The sequence below is a fragment of the Acomys russatus genome, chromosome 22, assembly GCF_903995435.1.
Source record: "Acomys russatus chromosome 22, mAcoRus1.1, whole genome shotgun sequence".
Taxonomy (NCBI): domain Eukaryota; kingdom Metazoa; phylum Chordata; class Mammalia; order Rodentia; family Muridae; genus Acomys; species Acomys russatus.
In genome coordinates, this window is record NC_067158.1 from 414,886 (window position 1) to 441,949 (window position 27,064).

Here is a 27,064-nt window from a genome sequence, read left to right on the forward strand (position 1 = left end):
GTACTGAGACCATAAATCATTGTTCAGGGATTTAAACATTTCTTGTTAAAAATGACCTAAATTTAGGATATCATTTTTTTGCTACTGAACTCCTGCATGAAAGGATGGATAATAGGTGGAGCAATAAAGGATCAAGCTGTTTCACATAAGCCACTTCATATGTGGGAAGAGGAAACATTACTCTGCCAGGAGCAGAGTCTAACACAGACACAAAGGAGGAGGATAGCATCACAGAGATGTGCTTCCGCAGGGATACTGCTTTCAGGATCATGAGACAAACTGAAATACTCAAAACAACTTGACAATGGTTAAAAACAAATGGATTTAGTCGCAAAACTTGTTTACCACATTCTAATGGGTTAAACATTCTTGTCTAAGAGTAGGAAAAGAAAAAATGTGGTCATTAAATCTGAATAATAAGGTGGTTACAATGTGGACCAGTTTTATGTTTTCCAGTTTTATATTTTCAATGTTATTTTATGGTACCAAACAAAAGTACAGAGCTTAGCTATTTAAAAATAATAATAGCACCATAGCAACCTGAACTGAAATGGTCCAGAATTCTGTAAACCATACTAAAGGTTCCTAATATTATTTTAAGGTTCTCTGTAAGATAGGACACTAAAAAGAAAATAGAACCTCCCTACCTAAGTAACCTTGATTTTACTAACCGCTGTAATCAAATGTGTTCTGACTTTGATTTGAAATGACCCAGCTCTACTGGATGACTATAGTGTAGCCACTCTTCCTGGATCTACTGAAGTTAGACTTTTGTAAATCCTTAAATTGCAGACCTGACGATGCATGCTTATAATTACAGCACTTAGGAGATGGAAGCCAGAGAATCAGAAATTTAGATTGGCCTTAGCTTTGTAGTGAGTTCAATGCCATCATCGGCTAAATGAGACCCTGTCTCAAAACCAGACCGACCAAGAAACAAAAGGTCCAGACTACTGTTAATCATCATCCGAACATATTTTCCCCAGAACAGTGGGAACTGATGTGGATAAGCCCAACAGCTGTTAACCCTGAGAGGGGAACAGTGTGACTGGACTGCTTCTAGCTTCTGGTATTAAGTCAATAGAAAGGTTTTTTTTTTTTCAAGTTTCCCTAAAATTGTGGAGTAATTTTAGAGTGGCAAATTCTGTGCTTTCTGTCAGCACTGGGGGCTGTGCTGCCGGAGAATCTGATGACTGTTGGAGTTCTAAGCACAGCGATGATGGTACAGATTTACAGCACACTAAATGTACATGAGTGTGGGCTGTCAATATATACTGCTTGGTAGTGAGCATCTAAGCCATGTTTGGCTTGCCTAATAGAATATTTGATAAGAGCAAATAAGTTCTGTCTTACTATAATTTTTTTAATAATTAATCTGTGTATTCACTTTACATCCCAGTGGTAGCATTCTCCCTCTCTCCTCCACTCTCCCTCCCCCACTTCCCCTCCCTTATTCCTCAGAAAAAGAAAGGCCCCCCTACCCACCCGTCTACCTGAGCTCATCAAGTCACATCAGGACTCAGCTCTTTCTCTTCCCCTGTGGCCTGGCAAGGCAGTCCCGGCAAGTGGAGAGTGATAAAGAAATAGGCAACAGAGTCCATGTCAGAGACAGCCCTTTCTCCCCTTACTAGAGGATCCATATGAAGCCTGAGCTGTCTATTGGCTACATCTATGTTGAGGACCTAGGTCCAGACCATGCATGTTCCTTGGTTGGTGCTTCAGACTCCACAAGCCCCTCTGGGCAACTGGCTCTGTTGGTCTTCTTGTGGAGCTCTTGTCACTTCTAGGTCCTTTCATCCTCCCCTGCCCCCCTTCACTCTTCCACTGCTTTGACCAATGTTTGGCTGTGAGTCTCAGGATCTGTTTTGAGGTGCTGCTGGGTGGAACCTCTCAGAGGACAACTCTGCTAGGCTCCTGTCTGCAGCATAGCAGAATATCATTAATAGTGGCAGTGGTTAGCTCTCTTCCATGGAGTGGGTCTTGGATTGGGCCAGACTTTGGTTGGACATTCCCTCAATCTCTGCTCTATCTTCTCTATCTTTATCCCTGCATGTCTTGTAGGATCAAGGTTTTTGTGGGTGGCTTCGTGTTCTCCTCTCTCTACTAGGAGTCTTGCCTAGTTAGAGGCTGTGCTGTCCTCTTCAGTCTCCATGACTCCTGCTGCTAGGAGTCTCAGCGAGAGTCCCTCTCATATCCTCCCAGAGGCTCATTCTGACATAGGTCTCCAGCTTGTCACAGAGAGGCCCCCCCCCCAACCTGCATACAGTTTCTCTTTTCTCTGCAGGCCTTCTACCCTTATTTTTCTCTGCTCTCCTCTTCCTACCTTGTTCCGTTTCTTCAACCACTACCTCTCTGTACTCCATTTCCCCTTCTGAATGAGATTTAATCTTCCTCCTTTGAGTCCTCCTTGTTACTTATCTTTGAGTCTGTGCATTGTAGTATGTTTATCCTGTATTATATGGCTAAAATCCACTTAGAAGTGAGTACATACCATGTATGTCTTTCTGGGTGTGGGTTACCTCACTCAGGATGATCTTTTCTAGTTCCATCCATTTCCCTTCGGATTTCATAATTTCCTTGTTTTCAATAGCTGAGTAGTAGTCCATTGTGTAAGTGTACCACAATTTCTTTGTCCGTTCTCCAGTTGAGGGACATCTATGCTGTTTCCATATTCTGGCTATTACAAATAAAGCTGCTATGAACATAGATGAGAAAGTCTCCTTATTGTATGATGGGCAACTTTTGGGTATATGCCCAGGAGTGATATAGCTTGAGTTTTCTGAGAATGTGCCAGATCGATTTCCAAAGTGATTATACAAATTTACACTTCCACCAGCAATGGAGAAGTATTCCCCTTTCTCCACATCCTCACCAGCATGTGCTGTCACTTGAGTCTTTGATCTTAGCCATTCTGACAGGTGTAAGATGGAATCTCAGAGTAATTTTGATCTGCGTTTCCCTGATGACTAAGGATGTTGACCATGTCATTAAGTGCTTCTTGGCCATTTGAGATTCCTCTGTTAAGAATTCTCTGTTTGGCTTTGTATCCCATTTTTTGATTGGATTATTTTGTTTGCTGGTGTTTAGGTTTTTGTTTTGTTTTGTTTTTTAAGTTCTTTCTATAGTTTGGATATTAGCCCTCTATTGGATATTGGATTGGTGAAGATCTTTTCCCAATCTGTAGACTGCCATTTTGTTCTATTGACAGTGTCCTTTGTCTTATAAAAGCTTTTCAGTTTCAAGAGATCTCATTTATTAATTATTGATCTTATGGCCTGTGCTGTTAGTGTTCTGTTCACGAAGTTGTCTCCTGTGTCAATGAGTTCAAGGCTCTTTCTTACTTTCTTTTCTAATAGATGTAGTGTATCTGGTTTTATGTGGAAGTCTTTTATCCACTTGGACTTGAGTTTTGTGAAGGGTGATAAATATAGACATTGTTTCATTTTTTCTACAGATAGATATTCAATTAGCTCAGACCGTTTGTTGATGCTATCTTTCCCTGCCCCCCCCCCCCCCCCCATTTTCTGGTTTTGGCTTCTTTGTCAAAAATCAAGCGTCCGTTGGTGTTTGGATTTATTTCTGGGTCTTCTATTTAATTCCCTTGATCAACAGTTTATTTCTATGCCAGTACCATGCAGTTTTTATTACTGTTTCTCTGTAGTCATGATGAAGTCAGGGATGGAGATATCTCCAGCACTGGTGTTATTGTATAGGATTGTTTTTAGCTATTCTAGGTCTTTCTGTTTTTTCAATATGAAGTTGAGAATTGTTCTTTCAAGGTCTATTAAAAAATTGTATCGGTACTTTTATGTGAATTGCTTTGAATATGTAGACTGCTTTTGGTAAGATGGTCATTTTTATTATATTAATCCTACTGATTCTTGAGCATGGGAGATCTTTCTAACTTCAGATATCATCTTCAGTTTTTTCTTCAGCGACTTGAAGTTTTTGTCATACAGGTCTTTGACTTGCTTGGATAGAGTTACACCAAGATACTTTACATTATTTGTGGCTATTATAAAGGGTATGGTTTCCCTAATTTCTTCCTTAGTCCATTTGTAATTTGTATGCAAAGGGACTACTGATTTTATTGAATTAATCTTGTATCCAGCCACTTTGCTGAAGGTATTTATCAGCTATAGGAGTTCTCTGGTGGAATTTTTGGGGTCCCTTATGTATTTTATCATATCATTTGTGAATAGTGATATTTGATGTCTTCCTTTCCAATTTGTATTCCCTAGATCTCCTTTTTTTGTCTTATTGCTGTAGCTAGAATTTGTAGTATTATATTGAAGAGATATGGAGAGTGTGGGCAGCTTTGTCTTTCCCCTGATTTTAGTGGGATTGCTTTGAGCTTCTCTCCATTTAATTTAATGTTGGCTATCAGCTTGCTATATATAGCTTTTATTATGTTTAGGTATGGGCCTTGTATCCTTGATCTCTCCAAGCCTTCTATCATGAAGAGGTGTTGGATATTGTCAAAGTCCTTTTCTGCATCTAATGAGATGATCATGTGATCTTTTTCAGTTTCTTTATATGGTGGATTATATTGATATATTTTCATATGTTGAACCATCCCTGCATCCCTGGGATTTGTTTACGTACTCACTTATTTATTTATTTAAAGCCAACTTGATCATGGTGGATGATCTAATTGATGTGTTCTTGGAGACAGTTTCCTAGTATTTTATTGAGTATTTTTACATTCATGTTCATGAGTGAAATCGGTCTGAAATTCTCCTTCTTTGTTGAGTCACTGTGTGGTCTAGGTATCAGGGTGACTGGGGCTTCATATAATGAGTCTGGCAATGTTCCTTCTGTTCTGTTTCTGTTTTATGGAATACTACAAGTATTGGTATTAGCTCGTCTTTGAAAATCTGGTAGAATTATGTGATAAAACCATCTGGCCCTGGATGTTTTTTGTTTGATTGGTTGGTTTTGGGTTTTTTGTGGGGGTTGTTGTTGTTGTTGTTCTTTGTTTTCAGGGTTTTTTTTTTGTTGTTTTCTGTTTGTTTGTTTTGTTTGTTTGTTTGTTTGTTTTGGTTGTGAGACGATTGATGATTGCTTCTATTTCCTTAGGGGTTAGAAGATTGTTTACATGATATTGGTTTAACTTCCATAGGTGAAATCTATCCAAAACAACCATCCATTTCCTTTAGATTTTCTACTTTTGTGGAATATAGGCATTTGAAGTAAGACCTACTGTTTCTTTTGTTTTCCTTAGTGTCTGTTGTTATGTCCCCCGTTCATTTATGATTTTGGTAATTTGGACACCATCTCTGCCTTTTAGTGAGTTTGGCTATGGGTTTGTCTATCTTGTTGGTTTTCTCAAGGTACCAGCTCTTTGTTGCATTGACTCTTTGTGTTGTTCTCTTTGTTTCTAATTCATTAATATCAACCCTGAATTTGATTATTTCCTGCCATCTACTTCTCTTGAGTGTGATTGCTTCTTTTTTTTCTCTCTGTCTAAAGCCTTCAGGTGAGCTGTTAAGTTGCTAGTATTGGATCTCTCCAATTTCTTTATGAAGGCACATAATGATATGAACTTTCCTCTTAGCACTACCTCCATGATGTCCCATAAGTTTGAGTATGTTGTACCTTCATTTTCATTGAATTTTAGGAAGTTTTTAGGTTTTTTCTTTATTTCTTCCCTTTCTCAATGGTCATTGATCAGGGAGTTGTTCGGTTTCCATGAGTTTATAGATATTTTGTTATTTCTGTTGTTTTTGATGTCCAGCTTCAATCCATGGTGATCTGATACTTTTCTTGTATTGATTGAGGTTTGTTTTGTGACTGACTCTATGGTTGATTTTCAAGAAGGTTCTGTGTGGTGGTAAGAAGAAAGTATATTCTTTTGTGTTTGGGTGAAAAGTTCTGTAGATATCTATTAGGTCCATTTAATTCATGAGATATGTTAGTTTCGTTATTTCTCTATTTAGTTTCTGTCTTGATGATCTGTTCATTGGTGAAAGTGGGGTGTTGATGTCTCCCACTACTAATATTTGGAAATCAATGTGTGATTTAAACTTTAATAATGTTTCTTTTACAAATGTGGTACCTTGTGTTTTGAGCATAGATGTTCAGGATTAAGATGGCATCTTGGTGGTTTTTTTGTTTGATGAGAATGAAGTGTTCTTTCCCATCTTTTTTATTAAATTTTGTTGAAAATCTATTTTAGTAGATATGATGGCTACTCCAGCTTGATTCTCAGGTCTGTTTGCTTTGAAAAATCTTTTCCAGCCCATCACTCTGTCTATCTTTGTTGTTGAGATGTGTGCAGCAGAATGTTGGATCCTGTTTACACAACCATTCTGTTAGTCTGTGTCTTTTTATTGGAGTGTTGATTCCATTGATGTTAATAACTATTAGGGACCAATGATGTTAGTGCTTTTATTGTGGTGTTGATGGTGATAGTGTATTTGTGTACTTGTCTTCTTTTGAGTTTGCTATTGTGAAGTTATCTATGTCCTGTGTTTTCTTGGGTGTAGTTGACTTGTAGGGTGTAGGGCTGGGTTGTGCATAGATATTGTTTAAATTTGGTTTTGTAGGAATATTTTGTTTTCTTCCTCTATGGTGATTGAAAGATTTGCTGGGTATAGTAGTCTAGGATGACATCTGTGGTCTCTTAGTGTTTCCATGACATCTTCCCCGACCCTTCTGGCTTTCATAGTCTCTATTGAGAATTCAGTATGATTCTGATAAGTCTACCTTTGTACATTACTTGACCCTTTTCCCTTGCCATTTTTAATATTTTTTCATTGTTCTATAGATTTAGTGTTTTGGTTTTTATGTGGCAAGATTTTCTTTTCTGGTCTACTCCATTTGGTGTTCTGTAAGCCTCTTGTATGTTTAAAGGCATCTTTTTCTTTATGTTGGGCAAATTTTCTTCTATCATTTTCTTGAAAATATTTTCTGGTCCTTGGAGCCTGAAATCTTCTTTTTCTTCTATTCCTATTCTTCTTAGGTTTTGTCTTTTCATGTTGTCCATGATTTCCTGGATGTTTTGTGTCAGGAATTTTTTCTATTTAATATTTTCTTTGACAGATGTATCCATTTCTTCAACTGTATCTTCTAAGCCTGAGATTCTGTCCTCCATTTCTTGTATTCTGTTGCTGATGTTTACCTCTGTGGTTCCCGTTCTCTTCTCTAAGTTTTCCATTTCCAGGATTTCTTCAATTTCTGTTTTCTTTATTGATTCTCTTTCCATTTTCAGGTCTTGAACTGTTTTATTCATTTACTTTACCTGTTTAATTGTATTTTCCTATATGTCTTTGATGGCCTCTATTTGTTGGATTGTATTTTCCTGTATTTCTTTGAGGGATTTCTTTGTTTCCTCTTTAAATGCCTCTAACAACTTCATAAACATAGACTTATGGCCATTTTCCTATGTTTCAGCTGCATTAGAATATCCAGTGATTTGTTTTGTTTTGTTTTGTTTTGTGGGGCAGAGGGAATGGTTATTCTGGTGAAGCCATATTGCCCTGGTTTTGGTTGATTGTGTTCTCATGCTGGCCTTCAGCCATCTGGTTGTCTGTGGCATTGGCTGTTTGTTCTTAGAACCTGCTGGGTTTCTAGGCCTTTGTGAGCCAATGAGGTCCTGCTGGTCTCTTCAAGACAGCTAGTAGAGCTATGAACTGAAGGCTGGATCTGCATATCTCTCAAGTCCAGAGTGGCCTTCAGGATAGTAAGGGTAGTCAAGAAGTTCAAGGTGGTAGCATGTGTGTCTGGCAGCCAGGATTCTCTCCCCTTTCCTGGGTACAGTGTTTGTGTTTCAGAGTCAGTTGTGCATGGACTTCTTCCCCAACCCTGTATGCTCTTATAGTCCAGCTGGTCTTCACAGGGTGACTGGTAGAACAATGGAATGGAGGAGAACAGGGACCCTGTTCCTGGTATCCCAGGCACGGCCTTGGGGAGGCAGGAGGAGTCTGAAGTCTGGATGCTGGAGCAGTTCACCCCTGGAATTGTGCTCAACTAAGTATAAAGTACAAGGTGCTGCATGCCGAGGACCATGCATGACTCCTGGATCCAGGAGTCAGCCACAGGGGAGAATGGGAGGCGGGACCTGGATCTGTGCATCCTCAGCTTCCAAGATGTCTCCTCCCATTCAGAAAACACAGGCATCAGTGTTTTGGAGTTAGCTGCAAGATCATTCACCCAATCTACAGTCTCTGATCTTCTGCCACTCAGATACAGTCAATATAATTTCTTATTAGTTAATACATAACCAATAAAATGCAACATTAAGCATATCCTTAGCTATACATATTACAGTAGCTCATGAAATAATTGCTATATTGCATATCTATACATATGTATCTTATATGTTTACATTTATACAGCATATATCTTTTCTGTAAGAAAAGTGAAGCTGAAGCTTCAATGACTTACATGATCCTCCTCCCATTTTTGTATGCAGAAATCCTTTTAAAAAGTTACAAGCATAAATTCCCCAAACATATTCCTTGTCTTCAAATGTCTTATTTGTCCTCTACAGGAATCCTAAGTTTTTATCCCAAAATAACAGTCTACCAATCTAACTTACTGCATTGAGGAGTAACACCTTGGAGGAAGCTCCCAGAGTTCAGACATGGCATGCATGCTTAGTCATTGTACTCATCTTACTGAACTGTAATCATGTGTCTCTCTCACCAGACTAGAGATCACTGGTGATAGGCAGTCTTCCTGTTTGTCCTGTTTGCCTAACACAGAGTACAGAATAGGTATTTAATAACTGTTACAAAGTAGCTTGCATTTGATGTATCTTCTAAGATAAATTTTCACTGCAATAAAGATAATATACAAATTGTGATTTACAGTTTTTCCTTCATTTCTCAGATTCCACTATAACCCACTGAGATCCAGCAATAAAAGATGTCCAGAGCCAAACACTGGTAGGAAACACACAAATCTCAAATCACTCATAGCACCTGCTAAGATTGCCTCAAGTCATAGAAGCAAGTTTAATTTATATTCCTGGCAAACAGATAAGAGCCAGACATAAGTAAGGAGTAATAAGGATGAAAAAAGAAGTGAGAAATCAAAACCAAATTCAAATCAAAGTTGATTGGCTGTGCAAGATAGCTAACAGACTATAACTACTGAGATTCTGTCAGGGTCCAGGATGCAAGATGGCACATGGGTAAGAGGTGTGTGATTGGGGAGAGGCATGGAAGCAGTCAGAGGTGGTGAGTCTGAACAACCAGTGGACTCCGTGGGCATATGTGTATCTGAAACTTTCATGCTAAATCATTCAGAGAGTAAAGATGGAGACAGACTTAAGCCTAGAGATCACCAGAGGGTATCAGTAGAGTACAAAGAACTACCACTAAGAAGGATCGTCTGGTGCCACAGAGTATAGTTATGATTAACCTTGTCACAGCTTAAAAGGAAAGGTTCAGTTTCCTAAAATCTCATGTTTCACATGTCAAAAAGCTTCCTACCTAAATGTACTCAATTTGTCAAATTGAATAGTCTATGTAAAGTATGTTCGTGGTGGTACCGCAGTCCATACACACAGATGTGCTGTTATGAGCAATATAAATATCTGAATGAGTAGACGATGAGATGTACAACTCCCAAGACTGGTAAAGATGAGTTGACAGTGGAGGCTACACAAAATTTATCTTAGAACTAGAGCAGCAAAGACATAGGTGACAGCTGTCATGGGAGAGTTGGAGAAGCCCTTGTGTTCAGTTTTGTGACTGGGAGTTAATTCTAGACTCTGGAACTATGGAGTAAATTTTAACATGAAAACAAAAAATAGAGCCGTATTCTTACAAACAAGAGTTGTAATGCCTGGTGAGAAAGCCAGGAAGATTTTGATGGAAAAATTAACATGACTGTGGGAAATGCTTCAAGTTCTGCATTCCCCCCACCCTGCACAAATTCAATTAGCTCTATTTGAATAAAAGTTATAAAAATAGTAATTATGCCCTACATGCTAATTATTTTCTTTTTTAGAGTAAGTGAGTTATAACAGAGGCAAGCAAACTTCCTTTTTATAGTTTCCGTTTATATGTTTATTGATTTAAATCCTATGTCTTTCTACAAAGGAGCCAAAATTAATATTGCTATGAATTTGTAGTGTTTTTATTTATACTTTCTACCCAGTAGACCCCAGTTTCCCTGGAAATGAAGCAAATGTTAATGGGGTGGTTTTGTCTCAATGTTAGACTTAAATTGTGTTTTCAGTATTCTATACATTGGGAGCTCAATCTGACACATTTGGGGCAGAGTATGACATTTTTGTCCCGATATATGACACATTTGGGGCTGAATGAATGATTGAAAATAAAAGGATAAGTGTATGCTCATATGATTTTATACAAACTGTTGGGACATAAGATTCTAACTAAAGGGCCAGTGAGATGGCTTTGCACACAAAGGCACTTGAGCTTTTCTTCTGATTCATTTGTCCACACACTATTTTCAAAGTGATTGTCAGGACATGCTTGCAAACAGGCACACCCCCCTCGGAGTCAGTCCAGGCTGACTACCCCTTACTACATATGGGGAAACCATACCTCACTCCAGGGACCCTGGACATCAACAAGATTGTAGTTGCAGAGCCCGTTGGCCTTAAGGTACATATTTTTGTGATAGAAGAACACTGTGCTCCTTCCTTTAATAAAAAAGGGTTTCTAGCCAAGTTGGTAGTAGAACATGAGTCTATAGATAACCTGTCTCCTGTAGTTCCCATTGAGAAAGTCACAGAATTAGTATCAGGGAAGGAGAAAAGATCACAGCTTTATATATTTATTATACTGTGTTTTGTTCCCTACAGAATTTAAAATGATTTGTAAGAACAGATTAATCTGCTAACAAGAGAATGGACATTTAAAAATGAAAATAAGGGTGGAGCATAAGATAGAGCCAGGAAGAAGGTCATAAAAATGCTTACAATAGAACCTCTGCTATGGGTGGGTTGGAGCTTGGCTCTAAACTGTCTAATAGCCCTCCATCTGCTAATGGTATTACCCTCAACGGATTAGGAGCATTTTTGAGGGAAATGGAAAAGTCAGGGTAAAGGGTGAAAATACAAGAGTGTCTGGCCAACTCATTTTTCATTTGGCTTCCTGTAGGAATAGATCTTAACATATTTGGAGCACAGAACATGCTGAACTGTGTGTCCTTAATACAGCCTTCCTCAGTACACTCCTGAGACAGGATGTTCATAAATATCCAAAGGTACTGAATTCAAAATCTAGGCTGGCTGGGCTGGCCATCATAAAGCTCTGTGAAGCTCTTCTGTCTCCCCTTTCTCAGTTAGACATCTCCAGCTCAGTGCCTTTCTCTGTGCTCGCTGTCTCCATTTCTTGTTCCACAATACCCCTAAAATAGTCCTAACATGGCCTCTGCTTCACCCAAATCACTAATGCTGTCTTATTGAGGTTTCCTAGCTACTTTTCAGTTTACATTTTACTTGGCCCCAGCAGCATTTTGAGGTTAAACTTCTGTCCCCTTAACGTTCTCTGCACCCATTGTTTTCCTAATGCCACACTTTTGCCCTTTTGTCTGTTCCTTCACCTGTGTGTTTCTGCTCTTCTTCTGTTGGCACAGAAATGCTGGTGTTCCTTCAGATGAGGAAATAGCTCCAGCAAAACCATAGACTAAAATCGTACACTAGCCACAAACAAAAGAAATCTCCCCCAATCCGAGTCCCATACCATGTGCCTTTGGTAGTTCTTGTTAGTTCTGAACAACACTAACAGAGGAGGGTATGGTGTGTTAGCCTGGTCAACTTCCAGTCCAAACCAGAGTTGAGAGATACATGTCCCTGACTTGCCTTGAAGTTAAGATTCCAAATGTAACTTATTCTTTGCGCAGTCAGTGACAGCTAGTGAAATTTGAACTTTGACCTGAGTTATATGGACCACTGGCAGTGATGTTGAGATGTCCATGGTTCTGAAGCTAAGAGTTCTGGTGGGAGGTTCCTCCTATGCCCATGTGGTCTTTAAATTATGTCAGTGGCTGCCTCTTCACTCCCTGTAGGGTATGTTTCAGGTGGATTCTAGTTATTCCTTGCATTTCCATGAGGATCCCAACATCTACTTTCATTGCTACTATGCTAGCACCTTCTTACTACTGCATAAAAGAAAAGTGAGGGCGTATATGTCACTTTGCCAAAGGAGAGAAATGTTATAGTCGAAGCCTCACTTGTTCTACCTTCTCCATTCTTAGGCCCTTTGACTGGTGACAGTTTCTCAGAATACTGGTAACAGCCCATGCCTGGGATACTTTCCCAGACTTAATCGTTTGAAGAGGTTGAGTGGTGTGACATTCTACACAACAGCTGAGAAGCACTTCTGCCAGGACTAAGATGCCTTATGAATGGAATTTCCCTAGAAGTATGTGACTCTGGGGATCCCAGGGTTTTCTAAATGGGCAAAGGCAGAGAAGAGTTACACTGAGGTAACGGTTATCAAGAGCCTATGATGTGACCTAGATGGTCCAGTAGAAGATTTGCAGCCAGCCATCCTCTTCAGTCTTTCAGGCACTCTGTGATGACAGGAAAGGTATCCTCTTTTTAAAGATAAGGACTTTGGTCTCCAGTTACCAATGCGTGACCTGGGGTTTCCTGGATAATCAGCTGACAAATTTTTAGACATGCTATCAAAATACTATTTGAACATTTGTTTTTATAGTAAAGTATTATTTGTCCACCTATAGCTGAATAAAGAAACCTGTTTGAGAAAAGAGAATAGCACAAATGTCTTTCCATTATTAATGCCAGCTTAAAAGCTTGAGATTGGCAAGCACCACATTAGCTTTTAATTCATTCCCTGTCTTTTCTTACTGTCTGCTTCCTCACTTCAGTCTGTGCTTTATACCAGTGCTGCAGAGATATCTGAAAGGATAATTCCACCCACTTTAGTCCCAGGAAATTGAACTGCTATGAATTATTGATAGTGTTGGCTTTCTCGTGCTCTATTTCACCTCTTTGTTTCAGTCAAGGGTATTAGTTATATAGCATTTTATATCATGCTAGGAACCCCCTCTCCCACTTTCTGCAGGCAGTACTGACTCGAATTGCAAGGGAAGCAGTGCTGCTGATTTGTTTCCATATATGACTTCTCTGGATATTCTGCTCTCTGTGGCTGTGCTCAGTGGTCAGTCGGTAGGGCAGTTTTCAAACTGAGTTTCTCAGAGCCCTTGGAATGCCCCTGAGATGCTTGAATTGTAACTTGAGGGCAGTAAAGCCTGAGGTAAATGGGTTTCCTACATGCACGCACTCACACACGCATGCTTGCACACTCTCATACTCCGTTTTCTTGTATCAAAGGAAAAACACTGTGATGTAGAACATGAAGCTTTCACATAAAATGTTGGAAAAAGAAATCTTGTCTGTCAAAGGCTTGAAAATCCTGAACTTATACAGTAAATACACCAGTGGATGTTTATGTATCTGTTGAGATACTGAGGAAAGTGCCCTAGGAATTTTTGCATCAGCTTTAACAGCCATGCCCTGTTCTTAGAAGATGGCAGCATGCCTGTGACTGGGCTTGCAGGGTGAACTTGTTCCTATTGCCATCCTGTGAGAATCACTCTGGACACCAAGGAAAGTCAGTCAACATGTTGTCGGGTCCCAGCCCACAGGAAATAATTGAATCAGGGTTCACCTGAAAGAGGGAGTGGGGATTGAAAGTAGGATACAGAGATGCGAGAAATAACAAATCAAGTCAGGAAATTTCTGATCAAGATTCACTTTATTGCCGACTAGCAGGAACATATATAGAGCAAGGTCAATAGGATCTATTCTTATCTCACCCTAGCCCCCAGGCAAGAATGCAATAGCCTAAATTGCTCCCTGTAGAACTTCCTAGTTCTCTGAGTAGTTCCTTGTAAGAACTTCCTAGATCCTCTGGGTGGTTCCAAGTTAGACTTCTCTACTTCTTTCAAAGGTAAATAGTCTAAGGATAGCCTAGAACACAAGACCTCATGGTGAGGTAAAGGTCAGCAACTTGAAGGTCACAGCATACAGCCTAAGCACAGGATTTCTGACATGGCAGAATTTGGCACGGGTCCCCACACCATGTTTATTTCTATCCTGTATAAACTCAGTCACAAGAAACACAGCAAAGTTGGAGGAGCTGATAAAAATAAGTGAACCAATTGCAATGAACCATCTTGCTTCATAGGCTTAGCTGTGCGTCATTAGTCAGATCCCAGTGCCTCCAGCTCCCTTTGGGAGAATGACTGTGCCATTACTTGTGTTACTTCATAGAACAATACCATGGACCAAACTTTTTATTTTAGTTTTCAAAAAGTACTTTAAAAGTTAAGTTTTTGTTTCATGTGATATAAAATCAAAGTTAAGTCTATACTCAGTGTTTCTTTCTGCATGTGAATGGTGTAGGGCCTAAGTCACCCTCTCAGGCATGGGAGCTATAGTCCAGAAGAAGGCATACAGGCTGGCAAAGATTCATTCCTTCAGTACGTTACTATCCACTAATGACATCATTATCTAGTAATAAGACTGAGCCTGTCTTAGAACTTGTATACTAGTGTCGAGGCACATCAAGAACATAGAAGCAAATATATAAACATAGCAATTTACAAACAACATTGCCATGACACACTCAACACAGTGGAGGCAGAGTCCTCTCACATTGACCCGGGGAAATCAGTAGCCAAACCTCATTACCAAAGGCCACAGATGGCTGCTCTGCTGCTGTCAAGCCTGTGAATGTGTGGCCCTTACATTATCTGATGGCTAAATATATACCATCAGCCACAAAGAATTACAGAGAATGTTACAGAAAGTCCAGCAGTGATTGCCTGAATGGTCACACACACATGCAAACACACACACACACACACACACACACACACACACACACACACACACACGATGATGATGATGATACATAGCAGCTCTAATTTATTACACAAAGAGATCTTTCCTCAGTCATTTGATAGTCACCAACACTGTGTTTTATTTATTCATAATGCAAAGATGGCCTGAAGGTGCTTAGAAGTTATTCATGCAATATCATTGTGGGTTTTCCTTTCATAAAAAAATTCTTTACACAACATGTATAGTGCTCATGAAACATGTAAGAAATGCAGTATAGTGCTCATGAAACATGTAAGAAATGCATCCATAATGAAACCCTTCTTCTGGTGCTACTGTATCATTATTAAGATCATTATGATTTTGATAAATAAATAAAAAGAAACAAACATTAGCTTCATTTTTTAAACAACACAGGACATTTATAACACATTTAAAATATATTACCTTAAAAAATAAAATTTTTAAAATTAAAAATTAAAAATATATATATTACCTTGGAAGGAGATATATGACTATCAAGTAATATGATTTTGTCAATAAATTTTTTTCCTATTCACATTCTTTTTTTTTTGTTGTTTTTATTACTTGGATTTGGGACATTCTAAAGATCCTAACAAAGGGTAATGTTTCTTGAATAGAAATGCCTGAATACATGTATCTGTGAATAGATTCAAATTTATAGCCAAAGTGTTAGACTTCAGTCTCAGGAGCATAGAATTCACCTGCCCATCCAACAACCCATTCAATATTTAGAGTGTTTACTACCCTAATGGATGAACTGGGAAGGCACCAGAATAATGTATCCTGGCTGTGTTGTCCACTTGTCTCTGCATGTTGACCAAGCCCTTTCTTTCTCTGCATAGTCACTGCAGCAGTTCTTTAGAATGCAGTAAGGGGGAATATCTAACCATTACATAACTTTACATAATTCCTCAAAGACTAAAGGTGTGCTTTTTGTTTGTTTGTTTACATTTCCTTACTGTGTAGGGGAGCAGGCAAGTCCAGGTGCTGTGGGACACACATCACAGCTCATATGTGGGGGTCAGAGGATAAATTTGCAGGAGGCATTTCTCCCTTTTTACAAACATGTAGTTTCCAGGTATTGAACTCAGGTTGTCTAGCTTGGAAGTGAATACCTTTACCTGCTTAGAGCCATCTTGCTGGCCCTAAAGGGGCAAATACAAAGGACAAAACCATGCTTTAAGGATGTTACATTTTGAACACATGCATTTACTCCTACATAAGCTCTACTTAGTAGGAACTTCCACTTATTTGGCAAAATGATTTCCTTGGACGTTTCAACATCCATAAGGACTAAGAATAGGCAAGAAAGTTACAGCAACTTTGAAAACTAAAAAGCATTAGAGCAGGTGGTAAGGTAGACTTGAGCTGCACACCTGTGTGTAAGACAGTGGGAATTCCACAAGACTCAGCCCACAGGCATATGCATGAAGGAAGGGCTAAAAATAAGACTGGCTCCAAATCTTTTTTTTTTTTTTTTTTTTTTTTTTTTTGGTTTTTCGATACAGGGTTTCTCTGTGTAGCCTTGGCCATCCTGGACTCACTTTGTAGACCAGGCTGGCCTTGAACTCACAGCGATCTGCCTGCCTCTGCCTCCCGAGTGCTGGGATTAAAGGCGTGCGCCACCACGCCCAGCTCTGGCTCCAAATCTTAATGGTAAGCACTTACTCTACAGACCATACTAGCTGTTTCTGGGGATCCCAGAGGAAATCAGAGCTTTATGTCCTGGAGTTGGTCCCATGGGGCACAGTTGAGGATGATATAGGACTGAAATAGAAATTCAGTGAAAGTAAATCATTGAATGCTGAGGTCTTGCATTACTCAACTCTCTATTACTATAACAAAATATCAGAAATTATTCCAGCTCCCTCGGTCTAAAGTGGACTTTTCTTCTAGCTTGTCCGTTGAGTTGTCGTGTGTTGATTAGAGTGAGCCAAATAATCATTTTCTTGGCAAGTATCTGATGTTGTTGGTCTCAGAATGTCTTTTCTCTTGGATCTATTTTATTCTCCAGGAAAAACACATCAAATCCCCTGCCCACAGGGGATAAATCTGGCAAGGTTTAGGTTTATAAAAGGTAAAAGTTTGTCTTGACTCATAGTTTGGGGGTTCAGTTCATAAATGATTCGCACCATTATTCAGGGCCAGAAAGAGATGATGGCCCCGCAAGCTCTTCCAGGTAAGTTGGTTTCTCAACGCTCCACTGTCCCCTGCTATCACCAACCTAGGGGAACACTTTAATGAGTGGACCTCTGAGGAGATGCATACGATCCAATGTGCCTGTTTTAGTCAGAGTTTCTGTTGCTGTGATAAGACACTATGACAAATATCAAACTGGAGAAGAAAGGGTTCATTTTTTCTATAACTTGTAGTCCATCCTCCAGGGAAGTTGGGGGAGGAGCCTGAAGGCAGAAACTGATTTGGAGGCCATGGAGCCATGCTGCTAACTGGCTTGCTTCTCCTGGCTTGCTCAGCCTGCTTCCTTATACAAATCAGGACCACTTGCCCACTGATAGCACCATCCACACAGAGCTGGACACTCTCACATCAATCATCAATCAAGAAAATGCACCATAGCTTTGCCTACAGCCCAATCTGGTAGAAATGTTTTCTCAAGCAAGGTTCTCTCTCCCCAAAATGATTCTAACTTGTGTCTAATTGACACAAAGCTAGCCAGCCAGCCTTAACCTTCTCCACAGACTCCGAGAGCAGGCATTGCCAGATTTATCCCCTGTGGGCAGGGGATTTGATGTGTTTTTCCTGGAGAATATAATAGATCCAAGAGAAAAGACGTTCCGAGACCAACATCAAATACTTGCCAAGAAAATGGATTATTTGGCTCACTCTAATCAACACCCAACAACTCAGGGGACAAGCCAGAAGAAAAGTCCACCTTAGACTGAGGGAGCTGGAAGCCTCATACAAAAATATCTGATAAAAATTTTAAATCTCCCCTCACATGGGTTGCCCCTGTTGGGAAGTTATTGGCCCAGACATTGACCCTGGGCTTCATTGGCTTTGACCAGCTTTGAGGACCAGCATCGAAGGAAGCACAAACGGAGCCTTACGGCCTCTCATTGCTCCTTGTATTGCTGTTAGCATTTGTTAACTGGAATACGACAATCATTCCGTCTGTTTCACTTAATCCCTCAGCTCTCTACCTCCCTTACGCTCAGGAAATTATCTGAACTCTCACATTGCTGTGGTGGAGGCTATTTCATGTAAGTGACTCTTTGCATCCAAATTCCTCTTCAATTAAAAAAAATTGTATTCCTTTCTGAAAGGACAAGATGTATCTTCTTTATTACCTAAAATGTGGGCTGACAAGATGGCTTAGTAGGTAAAGGTGCCTGCTGCCAAGCCTGATGACTGAACTAGGGTTTGATCCCTGGGACCTACATGGTGAAAAGAAAGACCTGACTCACAAAGATTGTGCTCTGAACTCCACTCACACGGGTGCCACAGCTTATGTATGTATGTATGTATGTATGTATATGTATTTATTACATATATTTATATATGTACATATATCTGTACAAGTAAATAAGTGTTAAACAAAGATAAAACCTAATGAGCATGCCTATCTTGTTTTATCCAACTTTTCCTAGGCCTTGTCCTACAAGTTATCATACCTTTGTCCTTCCTGCTCAATCATGCTCTTAGCCCCTGAGCTGAGGACATACATAGTAGAGGCTACAAATTGCCACTTATATTTCCTCCCAGGTGCTGGCAATGCTCCTGGAAGACTGGCCTCTCTCATCACCCTCTTCAGACACGGCCTCCATAGAACAGTCTCCTGAGTAAAGGCTACATCCCTTTCTCTGTACAGCACCCCTAAAGGGTCCTTCTGGCTTTAGAGCTCCATGTTGGATAAGCTGCTCAGCATCTCTGTCTAGTTCTATCTTGTTTCTTACTCCCAGGAGCTGTTAAATCAGAGCATACCCTAATTAACATGCTAGTCCCAATCTCAGAGTCTGCATCTGAGTGCATCCTCCCCATGGTGATGTGTCTGGGTAATGCGCACATTTCATCATTGGTTAGGTAAAACCAAACTGCTCTAAACAAACAAAAATAGTACAGACCTGTACTTCTAACAGCACCACAGGAAAATCTTTGCCCGTAGCCTAACTTCCAGTACAACATTTTTTTACAGTTAAGTTCACATTTAAGTGGGAAAAACTTGTTTTGGAACCTACTACTGCCACTTTCTAAAAGCAGTTTAATTCCTAACTAGTGGATTCGAAACACCCCCAGAGGTATACGTAGCTCTCACCTGCCTCAAAGAAGTTTCTTTTTGAAGCAGATGGAGACTATCACAGAGTTCCACACACATGTTCAAAATGCAGAGCACAGCTGACCTCGGGTCCCATCCTCAGCTGATACACCTCAGGTCTAGGGAGCATCTCAGGAGAAAGTGTGGGAAGACTCTGAAGTGTCAAAAGCTCAAGCCATCTCCACTCAGCTTTCTCTACCTCATGCTTATGGATCAGATGTAAGCTCTCAGCTACTGCTCAAACACCATGCCTGCCTGGCTGCTGCCATGCCTCCTGCTATGATGGTCATAACTCCAACCCTCTACACAGTGAGCTCCAAATGAAAATTCTTTCTTTTATAAGTTGCCTTAGTCATAGTGTTTTATCACAGCAATTAAAAAAGTAACTAAGACAGTGCAAAATTTCCATTTTTAAGGTTTTAATTAGATGAGTAAAAGAAAAGAAGTCTGTAACTGTTGTTGATTTAGCCTATTGGCTGGGAGGGGAAAGCAAAATTAAGCTCACCCAGATAAAGTCACAAGAGCCAAGTGGGTGGAGCTCAAAGCATAATGGCAATTTGAGTCATTAGAATTCTTCTTTTCCCTGGTTTAAGAGTAAGACAATCAATTTGACTCATAAAATAGTTTTTTTTAATCCAAGCTTCAATTCATTATGAGATTACATTGAATAGCACAATTCAGTGGTGGCTTCATGGCAAGAAGTAACTTCAAGGATATGAGGAAACTATTTTCTACTGTATCAACTGCTCAAAGCCATCACTTGTATAACACAACCTCATTATTGTGAGGTGGGGTTGGGGGAGGTTGCCTGCAGGCATGAGGACTTGAGCTCCATACCTAGAATCCACATGCAAAAAAAAAAGCTAATCATGCTTTTCCTGGTAATAATCCCAGTTCTGGGGAGGCAGAGACTGGGGCTCACTGGCCAGCCAGGCTAGTCTATTTAGCAAGTTCCAGGCCATCTATAGACCTTGCCTTAAAAAAAAGTGTATGGCACCTTGAGGAATAACACCCAATTGCTTTCTAGACACACACACACACACACACACACACACACACACTGAATCCATCACTTTTTCTCATTGCTATGACAAAAGCAACTTTATATAGGGTTTATTTTGCTTCGAGTGTGAGGGTACAGTCTATCATGGTGAAGAAGATTGGGTGGTAGGGACTTGAAGCAGCCAGTGACACTACATTAGCAGTCAAGAGGCAAGGAGAAGGAATCCTTGTGCCCAGCTAGCTTGCTCCTTTTCATGAAGTTGGAGCTCTAGTCTGTGGAACGGTGTCAGCCACATCCAGAGTGGGCCTTCCCACCTCAGCCTAATTTAGATAATTCCTCAGACGTTCCCAGAGGCTTGTCTCTTCTAGATCTTCTAACATGATAATGTTAACCATCACAACCACTGAATCAGTCATCCCAATTTTCTGGAAAATGCGTAACAGTGTTACCTGAGGTATCCATGATATAGGGGAAAGGTCTGCACTTTGAAGTAAGTGGTTTAGTTAAGTACTTGTCTTAGTTAGGGTTTTATTGTTGTGAGGAGACACCATGAACTTGGCAACTCTTTTAAAAGAAAGCATTTAGTTGGGACTGGCTTATAGTTCAAAGGTTTAGTCCATTATCATCACAGTAAAGCATGGCAGTATTCAGACAGACATGGTGCTAGAGAAGCAGCCAAGAGTTCTATATCCAGACTGGCAGGCAGCATAAGACAGTAGGGGACAGTAGGCCTGCCTTGAGCATTTGAAACCTCAACAGCAACCCAGTGATATACTTCTTCCAACAAGGCCACATCTCCTAATAGTGCCACTCCTTCTGAGCTAATGGGGTCTACATTCATTCAAACCACTACAGTACTCAAATGCGTAAATTAAATCACAGATATTGCTAATGAGTTAAAGATAATCATTAATAAGCTGAATAAGCAGAAAAATGTTCTCAGAACAATTAGATTATTTCATGCAAAGCAATAAGTTTATATGGTAAAATTATGGTATACGGTAAAAACAGAAAAGTTATAGTATATAGTAAAGCTATGGTATATAGTAAGAACACTACTCAATATATAGGAAAAACAGACCATCTAATTTTATTTAATGTTTTACAGAAAATATGTCTATTCTTTTTCAGTAATGTTTTCTATATATATAACGTGTATATACTGTTGTAATATATAAAAAATGATGCCATGCAGCAGATCTGATACAAAGAGGTTTATTGTATGAAGGCAGAGAGAAAGACAGAGATACAGAGATAGAAGACAGGGAGAGGGAGAGATAGACAGGGAGAGGAAGAGGGAGGAAAGTAAGAGTGGGAGAGAGAGTGTGTGCACCAGGTGGCAGGCTAGTTCCTATCTCCCATGCACCTGGCACAGGTGATGACATAGGACCAAGGTGGTGACGTAGGACATTGTCAGGACCCTAAAGGCTCCTGGGGCCAGGCCACTAGAATTGCCTGCACACCGATATAACATTTCTCCATTTTTTTAAATGAGGAACTAGGAAGGGGTAGCAAGGCAGTAATGGGGGCATTGTGTTCAGAAAAGACTGTTTCCCATGCAAGACAAGTTAAAATATATAAATGTAGGTTCATTGGAAGTGGCTCTTGGCTGCCATGCCTGGCTGGGGACAGAGGGTGTGGAGAGAGAGGGAGAGAACCAAAATGCCTGGATTATATGGTAAAGGGGAAGGGAAAGCCACTGCCCTGGAAAGTTCAGGGTAGAGGGCATGGTATGCCACCCATGCCCTGCAGCAGATAGGGTCCAAAGAATGCTGGGAGAACCTGGAGCTGTTTGGCCCAGGTCTAAAGCACATCATTCTAGCCTGTTGTTGATAATAAATGGATAAGGGGTGAAGAAATCAATCATCTTTGGCTACTTCCCGCTGACACTGGAGTGGCAATAGGGGACAGCCAAAAGGCTTAAGTGTTGTCCAAGACTTGAAGGAGCAGGCTGTTGGAATTTCTGTCCAGGATCTGAGAACATCTGTGACTGCAACGGAAATGCAGGTCCAGCTGGCACAATTGTGAGGTTAGACTAGAGCACCCATGGGTAGCTACTCTGGTGCTGTCTTGGATGTAGCAAACATCTGGACCTGACAAGATGCTGGAACATATATATGGGCAGAAGACAAAGTTAAGTAGGTTAAGGAGAAAAAAAAATTTGGTGTGCATTTGCAACTTTAGGGAGAAGGAGCAGAGAGAGAAGGTTTGGAGCAAAGAAGAGGAAAGAGGATGAACATAGGGGACCTCCTTCCATTTACATGGTCACTGGCATTAATTTAAGTTGGATGTCATCTAAGGGATATTGAGGCCAAGTTTGGTTGCAGAGGTGTGTAAGCTTAGAAGCCCTTAAAGCAGGCACTAGGTATAAGGGCCTGAAATTCTCCAGAAACATCCCAGAAGGGAACCTGCAGGGACAGGCAAATGGACTTCCCCTGGGGAGAGTAGAAATCAGTAACATGCCAAAGTGTCCCAAGAGCTAGATTTGACTTGAGGAAATTCCTGCAATCTGTCCCAGTGGCCAATGATCAGAGACCAAGCCCAGGCAGATACAGTTCACCTCGTACTAGTATTTTCGGCAGTGTGTGAGAAGGGGAGGGAAAGACGAAACCATGCTGATAGAAGGGAAATCTCACACAAGGGAGAAGGTCCTAGGTGAAGGATTCAGATGTAGGTTAGTGAGAATGGTAGGAGGCATTTACACCAACCAGGAGGGAAGACTCACAAATTAGCCAGTGTTGGGGGCAGGCATGTAATGATCAGGTAGCCAGAAAGTGAGCCACTGACAGGAAGGCTGGAAATAAGGTTCCAGGGGTGTGATTTCAGCCCACAAGCCAGGAGAGCCTACTGAGTCTTGGTGCATATTTGAAACTTTTGGACCCAAGGTTTTGGTAGTGGGGAAGGGAGTCCCAAAACCAGGGAAAGGGGGAGGAATCCAACCCTGAGGAATAGGCGATAGGTGGGGAACTCAGGCTGTTGATTGGCAGTGCTTGTCTGGGGTCCATCTGACCTGAAAGGTGTTCCGGTAGCTTACAAGAATCCTTTTTAAGATTACAAAGAAGATAAGTTTTAAACATGATAACATCAACACTGGTTGTACTCTGCAGTGAAATATACATTGTAGAAAAGGCGGTAGACATACACCACATATGTTAACAGCGTAAACACTCTGTTTATGAGTGTTTATGAGCTCAGGGAGGCAGAAGGCTTCCGTGAAGTAGAAGGGCCAAAGCTCACTTGATCTTGATTTCTAATGTGACTACACATCATGGAAGAGGGGCTTCTTCCCTTTATCCAAAGGACTGTAAGTAAGACTGTATGTAAGTCTAGCACAATGAGAAACATTTTAAAATCTATACCTAAAAGACAAACCAAAGGAAATTTAAAATCTTGAGCTTGGAACTATGATAGTGGGCCATATAGAGGATTTTTTTTTTTACCAGAGTTATGTTAATAAATCAGAGCTACACTGATTAATGTTAAAACTCTGAGCAGCCTTAATACCACAGTAGCATAGCAACAGGGAAAAATCTGAAGCGTCACAACCGAGGCTTTTACTTGTACTTGTTAACCTTAAAACACCTTCTTAGACCCTAAAGTACTTTTTTAAGTCTTCATAACTTAAGCTTCTGTATTGTTAGGACTTTTCTCTATTTTCCATGAGACACAGATGAAACTGCTGGGACCAGTCACTGTCCTTCAGCTAAAGGAATGGTAAAAGGTTACATCTGAGACCTACCTTTTGAGTCTGGTAATGAGGTAGACTGTGTCTAGACCTCATGGTAGCATCTCTAGGAGAGTGAGGCTTGTGGCCTGATTTTTAAACATGAAGAGGACTGAGCCGGCATCTGAAGCCTGTTTATCTTTAACATGAGGTCTGTGAGGAAGGCAAACCTGTTTGCCTTTTAAATAAGGGAAATGGTACTGAGTACTTTTAAGTAGCTGATGAATTAACTAATAGACTACCCCGGTAGATTACTTTGGAGTAAGGAGCTAAGTGCTTGTTCCCTACCTATCAAGCTATCGTTAGCTTAGCAGTCAATGTGATCAGAGACCTGAGAAGGATAAATTGTAATCAAAATGAATCTATGTATCCGAGATAATTAGTCAGCCCACAGTCCACTACCTAGATAATTGTCCTAGGCTCCTCTGCCTTTCATCACAACATGTACAGACAGTCTGGCTATCAGTCACAGAGGACAAGAGGCTTTTTCTGTGGGAGAGGAACATGGGAGAGACTGACCTCATCTCATTTTCAGCAATGTGAGACAGTAGCTCTCCAGGTGTCCAGTTTGTTCACAGTTCAGGCTGGACCCCTAGCCATGGGGCAGTGTTTCCCAGTAGTTAGAGTACCACAATACAGGATTGAAATGATCACTCATGCCCAAATCTTCTTGGAGAACTTGGGGACCTACTGTTTGTCATGATAAACTTACATTTTATAAATGTCATATTCAGCAAATCTCTGAAAAACTTGAGGGGTAGCAGTCTTTGTCTTTCTTTAGTTATCTGCTTTAAACTACACCTTACAAACATAAAACAGAATGTTATGATCTATAATTATGGCATATTGTGAAGAGTCATGGTACCAATGTTGTAATATATAAAGAATGATGCCATGCAACAGACTTGACACAAAGAGGTTTATTGTATGAAGGCAGAAAGAGAGATGGACACACAGAGGCACAGAGAGACAACGAGAGGGACAGACAGGGAGAAGGAGAGAGAAGGAATAAAGTAAGAGTGGGAGAGGGTGTGTGCTAGGTGGTGCAGGTGGTGACATAGGACATTGTCAGGACCCTAAAGTCGCCTGGATGTAGGTCAGTTGAATTGCCTACACACCAACATAACACATGCACCTACACACACACACACATACACATACACACATACACACAGCATGAGTCTACCATATATTTAGTAATGAAAAGAATGGGAATGACCATTTTGTAAAGATATTTTGAAACTTAAAAGAGCTAGATGATGATGATCTTGAAGTGTTTGTTTGTTTGTTTGGTTGTTGGTTTTGGGAGAGTGGGGAAATAACCCTAATATGAACTAAGTTGCTTAAATTACTACCTTTTCTTTTTCCATGGGTAGCTATATATTATACTTTGTAAGCAAATTTGTAAGCAAATTTATTTGTTTATTTTAACTTAGTTTTGGTATAAAAAGTAATGTATTTGATTGTGACATTTTCATCTGATTGTAAATCAATTTATAAAACACATTATATGCAAAATTTACATTGCAAATATGAACTTCCTTATGGCATATTTTAGCAACTCTGTGTGTGCTATGTGCATTCATTTCTGTTTGTTTCTGTTTTGTAGGAAGTCCTGGCTGAGCAAGGTTGGAAGTCCAAGTTCTCGCATCGACCGGGCAGATTTTTCTAATGAAAAAACTATCTCTAAACTGGAATACTCTGATTTTAGTATTCGGTACTAATGGAGGAAAAATATCAATTGCAGTGCTTACATTGTAGAAAACAAAACATATTCTTCAGTTTATAATAAATAGTAGGCAAGTAGGATTAAAAATGGAAACTTTCTGTTCTGGAAACTATAGAATTATACATTACTAAAATATCTGAAACTGAAAAAGTATGTACTTACCTATGCTTTTTAGCAAGCAGAAACTAAATATAATTTAAAATGTCATAAAATATCTGATATGAACATTCAAGTGAAATGTTGACTTATAGAGTCTCCCTTTCAGAAAACATTGCAGTATAGATGTTATTTGGCTAGACATGAAATAAAATTAACTATCTAAAATTACCTTTGTGTACTGCTGCCTAGTAAGTCTGAATTTTAATGTCCTCTGAATAATAATTTATTAAAGTTGAGTGATTTGTATTGTTATTGACACCTTTTTGTTTTGTTTTGTTTTGAGACAGGGTTTCTCTGTGTAGCCCTGGCTATCCTGGGCTCCCTTTGTAAACCAGGCTGGCCTCAAACTCACAGTGAACCACCTGCCTCTGCCTCCCAAGTGTAAGCAAATTTATTAATTTTAATTTAGTTTTGGTATAAAAAGTAATGTATTTAATTGTGACATTTTCATCTGATTGTAAATCAATTTATAAAATTTATAAAATTAAAGGTGTGCGGCACCACACCCAGCATTATTGAAGTCTTAAAATGATTAAAATAAATTTGTGTGATGATCACCATAACCAAAAAGTAATAGTAATAGAGAGTTAGTGTGTAAAATTCTGGTTACATCCAAGGCTGATTCAATACTAAATTGGAGTTGTTTAGTAGCCTTAATTTCATGTTTTAGTGGATTGGATAGGCAGGCTTGGTGACAGCAGCTGGAAGAGCTAGCTTCAGAATAGCAAGCTCCAAAGCTTTTAATCTACTCCCTAAAACCACTGAGAGCCTAAATAAGTCACCTAAATTTGGACTATCACTTGCGGGTCTTCAAATGATAATCAGGCAACAAAGTATTTGAATAAGTATTGAAATTACAATATGTTTTAGGAAAGACCTTTAACAGAAAATATTGTAGGTAGGCTGGAGAGATGGCTCAGAGGTTAAGAGCACTGTTTGCTCTTCCAAAGGTCCTGAGTTCAATTCCCAGCGACCATATAGTGGCTCACAACAATCTCTAATGAGATCTGATGTCCTCTTCTGGTGTGTAGGTGTACATGCAGGTGTGCAGGTGTACATGTATATATAATAATAAATAAATCTTTAGAAAGAAAGAAAGAAAGAAAGAAAGAAAGAAAGAAAGAAAGAAAGGAAATACTGTAGGATTTTAGTTACACACATATTATATATGTTCTTCAATGATTTCTCTTTGGGGGGTTGGGTTTTATTGCGGTGGGAGATGGTTACAAGATTTCTCTGTGTAATAGCCCTGGCAGTCCTGGACTCCCTTTGTAAACCAGGCTGGCCTCGAACTCACAAAGATCTGCCTGCCTCTGCCTCCCAAGTGCTGGGATTAAAGGCATGAGCCACCATGCCTG

At 39.9% G+C, this 27,064-nt stretch overlaps 1 protein-coding gene across 1 annotated transcript in view; it reads left to right on the forward strand.

Moving 5' to 3' along the window:
* Acyp2 (acylphosphatase 2) overlaps positions 1-25,956 on the forward strand; it is a 152,374-nt gene extending 126,418 nt beyond the window's left edge. Inside the window, exon 4 of the mRNA XM_051165309.1 lies at positions 25,428-25,956. Coding sequence (XP_051021266.1) covers positions 25,428-25,542 — 115 coding nt within the window. The 3' untranslated portion in view covers positions 25,543-25,956. The remainder of the gene's footprint in view (positions 1-25,427) is intronic.
* Positions 25,957-27,064: the final 1,108 nt, after the last annotated feature.